The 10,624-nt window shown below is 31.5% G+C and overlaps 1 protein-coding gene across 1 annotated transcript; it reads right to left on the bottom strand.

The window, feature by feature from the left end:
* Window positions 1–4,560: 4,560 nt before the first annotated feature.
* Window positions 4,561–8,460, bottom strand: LOC115956772 (cytochrome P450 734A1). The gene is made up of 5 exons (XM_031075071.1): window positions 8,115–8,460; window positions 6,858–7,081; window positions 6,412–6,653; window positions 5,813–6,209; window positions 4,561–5,445 (listed from the first exon to the last, which is right to left on the bottom strand). The coding sequence occupies exons 1-5, from the start codon at window positions 8,392–8,394 to the stop codon at window positions 4,987–4,989; spliced, it is 1,602 nt and encodes a 533-aa protein (XP_030930931.1). The 5' UTR covers window positions 8,395–8,460; the 3' UTR covers window positions 4,561–4,986.
* Between the last annotated feature and the right edge of the window lie 2,164 nt (window positions 8,461–10,624).

Here is a 10,624-nt window from a genome sequence, read left to right as displayed (position 1 = left end):
AAACTTCCGCTTGTACCTTAGGGTCAACATTAAGGACCTTTCATGGAACAAGAACATGCTCTGTAAATTAAAGAAACAGAGTGAAATCATATGGTTAAAAATACCCTAGTTGACCTCTAAATTAACTAGTCAATTAATGAATGGTATCAAGAGAGACACGTACGGACATCCACTTAGACAGATTAAGGTTTTAAAACTCTTATAACTCTTTGTAAAAGTCTTCCCCACACTTAACATGTCAATTAAATGTCATTTATTCACTTATTGTCTAATTTGAAATTGATATATTTAGTAGATTTTTGAAATGTAAGAAAGTTATATATATATTTTTAAGCATTTTTATATGAAATGTTTTATTATCCAATCATTTTGATATTTGACAAGTATGATGGACAAACATATTATATTATGATAATAGGTTTCAAAAAAAAAAAAAAAAATCAATACAATCAAATTTCATTAAATGGTGTGATATTGTAAAATAAAAATTAAACCTAGCTTCCATTTTTTTATGAAAAAAAAAAAATATATATATATATATATATTATGTCCATATTTTCATGTCTCATATATAGAGGTAAGAGGACCACAAGCCGAAGTAGTAATACATTTTTAATGTACCTTGGCCTTTTAAGATAGATCTATTGGAATGTAAACTTTGTCATCTAGCAAGTTGGAAGGAGACACTGCCTATGTGCTGTGCCACCGTGGAAGCATGCTTAAGACAAAGAACAAAAACGAGCAAAAGGCTCCCTATAAAAATGACAAAAGAAAAAAAAAAAAAAAATCAGCAACTAAGATTATGACATGGGTTACTGCAATAAAAAAAATGGGGTTTATATATGAAGAATCTTGAGTACGTGAAACATATTCTTTTCTTATGTGATTGGAGAATCCTAAAGGCAATGCTAGCTGCCTCTTCTAGTACATGCCCTTAATAAGGAAATGATAATTATGCAGATAATTTATAATAATAGTAGTAGCTAGTAATAATGCCAATGTCCTTGTAGCACATAGTTCAAGATTAGCAAGGTGATAAGGAAGAATAAACAGGGTATAATCACCATTAATAACCACACGATGTGTCTCTGCAAAGAGAGGTAGGGAGAGAAAAAGAGGATGTACATGCCGAAAGAGGTGGTTTTTAAGTAATTGAAAATTAGGTTCATAAGGTAATTATGGATGAGATCACATGCTTGATAGCATGCTATTGATTCCTTTGACAAAAGCTAAGAAACACCAAAATAGAAGACAGGAGAGAGATCTACCCCAAAACCACATGCTTCCTGGGGACCATCAAAGCTCTCTCCAAAATTAAGAGCTTCCCCACAAGAGCATGCATTAGAAGATCCCAAAAAACTAATACAAAAATGAAATGTTGTTTATCTCAAATCTTACTCTCTTAATTTACTTAAAACTCAAAGTCCTAAGCCCCATAAAGGAGAATAGAATGTAATTATAAAATTAAAAAAAGAAGTACATTTGCATGCTGGACTACTGTTACCTTTGCTTTTAAAGAACATTTCATGCCTTGGGTACTGCATTTGTCCTTGCTTTTTAATCTTGTAGTAACACAAAGCTCACTCATTTGGGTGCCCAAGTGTTTTATTTTAATGAAGAAGCAACTTGCCCCAATCTTTAAGGGATGGAAACTTCTCTTTGGATTGTGGAAAATCCCTTTTTCCATTTCCTATGGATTATTGAAATCTTTCCTTTGGAGAATGTTTGGACACACAATAAAATGCTATTAGGAAAAATATTTTTCAAACTAATGAAAAATTGAGTTTCCTAATAGCATGTAGCATGCTGTTTGAGTGTTTGTTTTTGGTAGTAAAGTCAAGGAAACATGTCTCTTAACATAGTAAAGAAAGTAAAAAGTAAACTATATATGTATTATTTCTTCTAACCTATAAGGATTTTAAAATTTTTAATTACTTGAAAGCTGGCAGCATGAGTTATTATTTATTTTTAATGGCATCCCAATTACAATAAAGCCATGTCCCATCATATGAAAATCAACAATTTTTTAATTAATTAGAAAACTATTTTGATAGGACAACGCTAATGGTCACAACATTTGGCATGACCCTCAAACATAACTTACTATTTTTGCAAGTTGATATTTAGTGTAAATGTGTTCATGTTAAAATGGGTCAAAACAATTTGACATGATTAATAAATGTGCCAATTTTGTTTTGATGTATTTAACCTGCAATCAAGCTGAAATGACTTGGTCAATTATTTGTGTCAAATTAAATAGGTCTACTCATATTTGACACAATTCCCATTGAATCCATATTAATAAATGAAAATTTAATTTTATCCAAAATGAATTTGAATTTTATAAATAAGATTGAGTAATTAAACGAATTTTAGTGGTCATATTGGTAAATTCCTCTCTGTCACTTTAAACTCTCCAAGCCAAAATATTGAAAAATTAAAAGAAAAAAAAAATCTCACTTCATTTCATTTTGGCTAAAATCCAAATTACAACATCTAAATTTAAGCCAATTGTCATTTTCATTCTTAAAATTTCAACTTTTTCAAATTGATCATCACAGTTCCTATTTGTTGTCAAATTAGTCATCCTATCCTTTAAATTTAAGCAAGTCATTTCCAATTTTAAAGATCCAATTTTGTCAAATCCATCATCAAAAGTTGCCATTTTGTTGTCAATTTGATCCCATGGTCCACTCTTGTTAAAAGTTGTCATTAAGCAACTTAAAAAATTTAGTATTAATTTTTTTATAAATGCATTGAAATTATTCATGTTTTTGTCAACCTGACATGACTTATTTGTTGAGCATATTACATGGGTCATGTCATATTAACCCGCTTAGTCAACATAACATGATAGAGTTGAAAGGTTTTAACACGATTATTAAATGAGTTATGTTTGTATGAACCATTTAGACGATACTTCTATCTCAACACAATACGAACACGATTGAGACAACACCTCATAAAAAATGATATGCTAGTTATCATAGTTGTCATTTTTGGATTATATTGATTGAAAATGGTTTAGGGTCCTGTCCGTGTTAACCCAACATGTGTTTATAAAGATTTTGATAACGAGTGTTCTAAGTTAACAAATTAAAAAATGATAAATACTTGATTATGCACTGTCATGTAATGGATCTATCAATAATTCATTGATTTTCATACACAAATTCATTATGATGACGTGTTTTCCTGATATTTAGCATAATTTTTTTTTTTGAAGATATATTTAGCATAATTTGAATTTTCTAAAAAATATATTATTTATTGTAATATTAAGTGCATCTTAACTCTGTGTATTAAAGGCATAGTTAAGAAAAGCCATATAATACGTTTATGATCCATTTGAGTTTCTCTACCAAGGAATAATGGTTTTAAAGAGGATCATAGGAGTATTTTATTGCAAAGAGAGCTGCACTATTGGTCGATAATGGAAGGTGCGCACATCAATGCTCAAAATGGAGTATAAATAACATAAAATGAAGCAACTTAGAAACCTAGCAATTTCTATGGGGTTTCGCAATCCTAACTGGTAACCATTAGCCCAAGTATTAAAAATCAACGACAACCCATGAAACCAGCAAAATTTAATGTGCACGTCTATGCATTGGTAAGTGGAATATAATGTAAATCTCCATGTAAAACTTGAGCCCCTCCTGTCAATTGCAGCTAAGACACCCATTCTATACATAGACAGCAATGTCCCTTACAAAATACTCCTCTCTATCCCCTCTAAAAATAACCCACTATTCTATATGCTAAGCAACGAGGAAAGACCTCTTTCAATTTGTATTTAGATGTAAGATAGGCGGGGCAATTAGAGGGGAACTTTTTCTCTTAAGCAACAAAGAGCAGTTTTCAATATATGTCATCTTTGTATGTTTTGGCCCTTTCAGGCTTGACGATGAGGGTAAGTATTCTATGGTTTGAACTTTGAAAATAATATTTCTCTCTCACATAATAATAAATCTTACAAATTAAATTGATGATAGAATTCACCATTAATGTGAGTCAGTGAGTGATGAAAGTATTGAATTGATGAATGACTTTCCATTTTGTGGCGGTCATAAATTACCCAGTAAGAAAGTAATATCTCTTTCTCTCACATAATAATAATTCTTACGAATTAAGTTGACATTAAAATTCATCATTAATGTGAGTAACAAAAGCATTGAATTAAATAACTTTCTACTTTGTCTTTGTGGTGGTCATAAATTACCCAATAAAAATTCCTATTTATTACTCAAAAAATAAATTACCTGACCATAATTGCATCATGCCCTTTAAAGGAGAATTAATTGCCATCAGTTAAATTCAGGAAAAAAAGAAATGATTGCCACCAATTACCATCTTCTTCAGTTACAAAAATTAAATGTACGTAGCTTGTTGCATAACTCCATCCGCAAAAAACGCTGAATTTGGGGCTCACTGATCACACTTGTTTAATTAATAATTACTCAACAAAAACAAAAACAAAAAACAAAATAAAAATAATAAACTTAATCCCCAGGAAGCATGAAGCACATCCTTGCTTAACACGGAAAACTTTTTGCTGAGACCAATAAATAACCAATTAATATTCATGAAAGCATAATAATATCACAAAACTGTGAGGAAATAGAACAAAATATACAATACATACATATACATATGATGAGCTACCTAGTTGTTAGCCATTTACTAAAAATCCTAAAACTAAAATAAAGCTTACATGCCAGGGCAACATTTTTTTGGGAGGGGGTAAAATAGTAAAAAAAAAAAAAACCATGGGCATGGAGGTCAGTAGGGAAAGGTAAAGGGAAAATATCAAAATATGATATTTCTTTCTTGCAGATATCTCTTTTTAGTTGCTATAATAATTCTCGGGAAGGGAGGGGAAGGGGAATGATGGGTATTTTCGTCACTCAACATTTTTGTAGCATAAGCATGCTCACACACTAAAATGTTTGGCCTCTATATAGACAGTAACATATTGGGAGAGATTTAGGACCCTTGATCTTTGGGGACCGCTGGAGGGGACAATGGTTGGAAAACGATGGGTGCACCATATTGTGGGTAAAGTAACATCAACACCGTTGGCGCGTGTTGATAACTTGGGGCCAACCTAAAGGAGAAGCGTTGCAATAGGATAGCAAGCACAAGTTTTGCTTGCAATAGAGCTAGATTTTGTCCGATGCACGTGCGGACCCCAAGTCCAAAGGGGATGAATGCCACCGGATGCTTGGCGGCACGTGCCACTCCTTCGGAGAACCGAGCAGGGTTGAACTCATTAGCATCATTGCCCCACATTGCTTGATCATGATGAATGGCTAGGATTGGAATCAAAATCTCTGTCCTGCGTGGGATCTTGTAGGCCCCAAGGTCAACATCAACTTTGGCTCGTCTAATCGTCGCAATTGTTGGAGGGTACAATCGCAAGGACTCATTCAAGATCATGCTCAGCTGCACATCAGATTATACCCACAAACACAAAGTTAGAGAATTTTCAAATACCCAATGTTAATCTATCACTGCATAAAGACAAAATTGCCCTTCCAAATGGAAATCTATATTTTTAATAATTTTTTGTACAGAGGACAGCCTCCAAATAGAATTTGTGATCTTGTTTCAATCTGGCTTTGCATTTAACAAGATGACAAAACTGCCACTAAATGTTCCCATCAAAAAGCAAGTAACAAAAAAGCAAAAGGTAACAGTTTGGTGGGTTGTTTTTATTTTCTCACGAAACAAACATGTGCTAAGAGACAAAAACATGATTTTTTGTCCTGATTAAATACTAATAACATAGATAAGGGGTACATAATCTTACTGTCTTAAGCTTTAAAACATCATCTTTGGTGGGTATACCACGTGATCCACACACCCTTTGGACCTCCTCACGTGCCTGTACCTGCCACCGTGGGTGCATTGCTAGAAGAACAGTTGTCCACGTAAGCAAATTGGAGGTGGTCTGTTTGCCAGCAAAGAAAAAGCTCTTGCACTCTTCCACAATGTCATGGATTGTGAAATTTGAAGATGATGATGATGATGATGATGGGGATGTATTTGATGCTTGAATCATTAGACCCAGCAAATCTTTGGGACTTTTCTCCACTGATACATGTCCACAACAATTTTCTTTTCGGCGTTCGATAAGCTTTGTTACTGATTTCTTGATTTCCTTATCCAATTTCCAAGAATTCATGTTTCTCTTTGTGGGTAGGAATCTATGTTAAAAAAAAAATAATAATAATTCAAATATTAGTAAAAGTAAAATCTCAAACTTTCTTTTCATTGACAATTAATTATTAAAGGCAGTTATAATTAAAGTACTAAGATAGGTGACTAGTTGATAATGACATGATATTGATAGCTAAGTATACATTTAATTAAATCTTGATTAGCTAGTGATGATATAAATTGCTGTACCTGTAACCAGGGATAAAAACTTTTTGAAAAACATCAGCAGCAAGCATCATTTGTTGAGCTTGTAGTCGGAAAACGGCTTTCCCATCCTCATAGCTACAACCAAATGCTGTTCGAGTAATGACATCTTCTGTTAAGTTTTGGAACCATTCGGAAACTTCAATTTCAACCTCACCAGAAACTGACATTGCTGACCATTTGTCCAACATGTCCACCACACTCTTGGCCACCACAGGTATCAACAACTAGAAAAGAAAAAAAAAAAAAAAAAAATTTACATTAATTGAAACATAATTATTATACGTTCAAAACAACAAAAAAAATGTGAACTTAAAATTTTGGTTTTTATGTTTATGACATCAATGGGGTTTTATATTATTATTATTATTATTATTATTATTATTAACTTACTATTACTAGTACATGATATGAAATACTAATAAACTTACTTTGAGATTTTCCATGTGGAAAGTGGGGGTGATGATTTTCCTATGGTGAGCCCATTTTTCTCCTTTGAGGCTTAGGAGGCCATCACCTTCAAGCTGTTTAACAAGTGGATGAGCCTCTACCTTCTCATAAAATTCTGACTTGGAGGTGAAGATTTCCCTTATGAGTTCTGGATCAGCTATGGTGAGACGAACTGTGGGTCCAAACCACACAAGAAATGTTGCACCTACAATGACCCATAAATCCAATTTAATGTGATATGCAAAAAGTATAGAGAGAGAATCTTTATTAATTAATGGGTGGAAACTTAATTTATTGGGGGGTAAATATGAGTTTCAAAACAGACATTAAAGAGAACCATTCCACAAAGCAAGAACTAGCACAACCTCAGGTAATAAATATCAAGTTTGCGAAAATAGGAATGAGAAGAAAACATGACAACCATTAATTCAGAGTGAACATGGATAGTGTAGACCCTACAGAGAGAGAGAGAGAGAGAGAGAGAGAGAGAGAGAGAGAGAGAGAGAGAGAGAGAGAGAGAGGAGAAAAACAAAATAAAGTATAGGAGGAAGACAACTCAAATTAGAACAACTATTGACAAACAAATAGAAGTTCATTATCAAATTTCAAGCCTCCTAAAAAACAAAACAAAGAGGACAAAACAAAACAGAAAAGTAAATGGAGACTCCACTTCCTAAGGGTTCAAAAATTAAGACATTTTAACTGTGAGGATTCACAAGCTTGATTCTTTTTATCCTTTTGTTCTTAATAATGAAAAAAGTACAAATTGAAATTCACAACCTTTCTTGAATTTCCCAGAAGGAGGTGGAGGATGGAAGAAAAAGAAAATGAGGAGGAGGAAAAGAGAAAAAAAAGAAAGAAGACAGAAGTGAAACAGTCCAAAATCTGAACTTCAAAATCAAGTATCCAACTAAGGAAAAAGCCTGAAAAGTGGTGAAAAGAAGTACCCTAACTAAAAAAAACAAGCCTTTGGGAAAAGTCACAAATCCTGGAGATATGATCATAAAACCAGAAACCAGCCAAAGAAAGAAGCATCATATCTGAAAGCATCACACAGAACTATGATGACCATCAAGACTATTCCTTTGCAACCCAACAAACAAAAGGGCAGCTCAGAAAACTACCACATTAGTATCAAAAATCTAATTCATTGAATAACCCCATATGTTTTAAAAAAAAAAAAAAAAATTATTTGAGAGAGAGTTAGAATGAGTGAAAAAAAAAAATAGCATATGTACCATAGATTTTTTTCCAGTGATGGTAGAAGGAGAGGACTCTAGGGAGTATGTTGTGAGAGAAAGGCATGGGTTGAGAGGAGGCCTTTAACATCATGGACACAAGTTCTTTGACATTTCCAATGAAGAAACGGTAAGGGGGTCCTCTGATCCCTTGCTTTGAGAAATGGTTTTCAATCTTTCTGGGTCTCCACCAAAGAACCACTACCACCTTTAACACAAACACTAGGATTACCAAAGATATGAAAACAAGCTTCAGCAAAGACAACAACAGCTGCTCCATGTTTCAGCTTCAATTCTTTCTTTCTTTCTTTCTTTCTTTAAGCAAAGACTCTCTCTCTCACGTTTATCAAAAAAAAAAAAAGGACTCTCTCACTCACTCACTCACTCACTCACTCTCTCTTTCTTTCGTCAGTTTGTAGCAGAGCAGCCTTTATATATATAGTTGCTTCTTATCTGCTTTGCTTATGTCGCTTACTTGTTGTGTTGTGTCCTTGCTTTAATACTATAACGGACAGAGAGAGAAAGAGAGTGATTTTAATTTAGGAGGGAGAAGAAGCAAGGCCAACGGCGTAGGGGCCGCCATTGGAATTCGAAGGGTCAACGAAGGGGTTTTTTTAATCTTTTTAATCCTTTTAAGACATTGTTACCCTTTTCCTTTTCTATTAGTATTATTGTATCCCTATAATTAACTTTTATTATTTATAAAAAAAAAAATGTATTTTTTTTTTTCATTTTATTACTCAAATTATCATAAACTATATTTAGGAACGTAAATGAGCTAGTTTTATCAAGTATTGAATATTCAATCTCAACTCGACATCAAATATAAAATGTTCAAGTTCAACTTGAGCTTGAACTAAGCTTACAAACTATGTTTAAATTTGAATTTGTCAAATTGTTTAACTTGAGCTTGGTTTGACTTGACTTAATTTATTTGTCAAGCCGAGTTCAAGCTCAATATCAAGTTTTTGATCTCGAGATACAATATAGGTATATTAACAAACTCATATTAAGTATATTATTAAGTCCATTTGATTTAGACATATTCTCTCAAGTCTCAACTAAATAGAGGCTTAGTAAGATATTAGATTATTTTTCAAAACCATATCAATCTTATTATTAAACTCATAAACTATCTTAAGCTCGGCTTTTTTTTATTATTTTAAATCAAGCTTTATTGTTCATGAGCTAATTCATGAACATTTTTTTTTTTTTTTAAGGCTCAAACTTGATTCATTTATAAACAAATAAACATTAGTCAAGCTTGAACTGTTTACAAATGACTTAGTTCATTTACAATCTTAACCATATATAGCTCATTAAATCAAAGATATCATATATAACTCATTGAATTAATGTATATTCAATGAGTATTTTTCTAAAGATATATATAGGTTTTATATAAATGATTAATAAATTGATTAATAAATCATTTTTCCACCTATTACTCTCATACCATATATAGCTAAAGCATTGAATTAAATACAAGATAACAATACATAACTCATTGAATTAAGAGAAATGTTATGTCTACAATATTTTCACAACATTTTTACAATAAATCTTAAGTAGTAGGTTGTTATTTGATATTGTGGATGGGCAAAAAAGTAATTTAAATTTTAGATTCAAATTAGAACCAATAAGAACTTCTCATCTATGATTTGTTGTGAAAATATTGTGGATATAATATTTTTCATGAATTAAACATTCAATGTCAGACCCCATTAAATGAAAAAGTACATTCAAGGTATGTGGTATCGAAATAGAAAAGAATATTCAAGGTATATTTTGATGAGTTCAAGGTATTTTTTTTTCTTAAAAAAAATAATATATATATATATATTCAAGTAATATTTTTCTAAGGATATATAAGCTTAAATAAATAATTTATTACTCTTATACCACCCATAGCTAAAGCACATACGTGATTGTATGTTATTCAAAATAGATAAGTAATATCCATGATATATGTACTCCCAATAGATAAGTAATCTCTTTTTTTTAGAAGAGATAAGTAATCTCTTTAATAGAAGCTTTCTATATTTTCTATTTTTCTCACTTATTACTTTTATACCACATGTAGCTAGAGCATATTCATGATATATGTTGCTCCAAACAGGTAAGTAATCTCTTTAATAGAAGCCATCTTTATTTTCTATTATATATTTTCTATGCATTTTCTTCTTCTTTTTTATTACTTAAAAAAAAAAAAAAAAAAAAAGAACAACCGCATATTTTTTGGTTAGGGGTTGGAAATCATTATTGCATTTTTATTCTATAAAAAATAAGGTTTTTCTTCATTTTTAATTATTGCTATTTTTTTTTGTACTGTTGACTTGTATATGTTTAGATGTACAAAAACGTTTATTATTTAATTTTTAAAAATGGGTTAGATTTTTATATGTTTCATAATTTTTAATATTTTATTCTAGTCGTATAATATTCTTTAATTTTTTTTTTTGATTAAAAGGTTTAAAGAATATTAATTTGTGTTAAAAATAGTTCACAGC

This window comes from Quercus lobata, chromosome 2, assembly GCF_001633185.2.
Source record: "Quercus lobata isolate SW786 chromosome 2, ValleyOak3.0 Primary Assembly, whole genome shotgun sequence".
Classification (NCBI taxonomy): Eukaryota; Viridiplantae; Streptophyta; class Magnoliopsida; order Fagales; family Fagaceae; genus Quercus; species Quercus lobata.
Note: the sequence above shows the minus strand (reverse complement) of the source record. Positions and strands in the feature narration are given on the sequence as shown.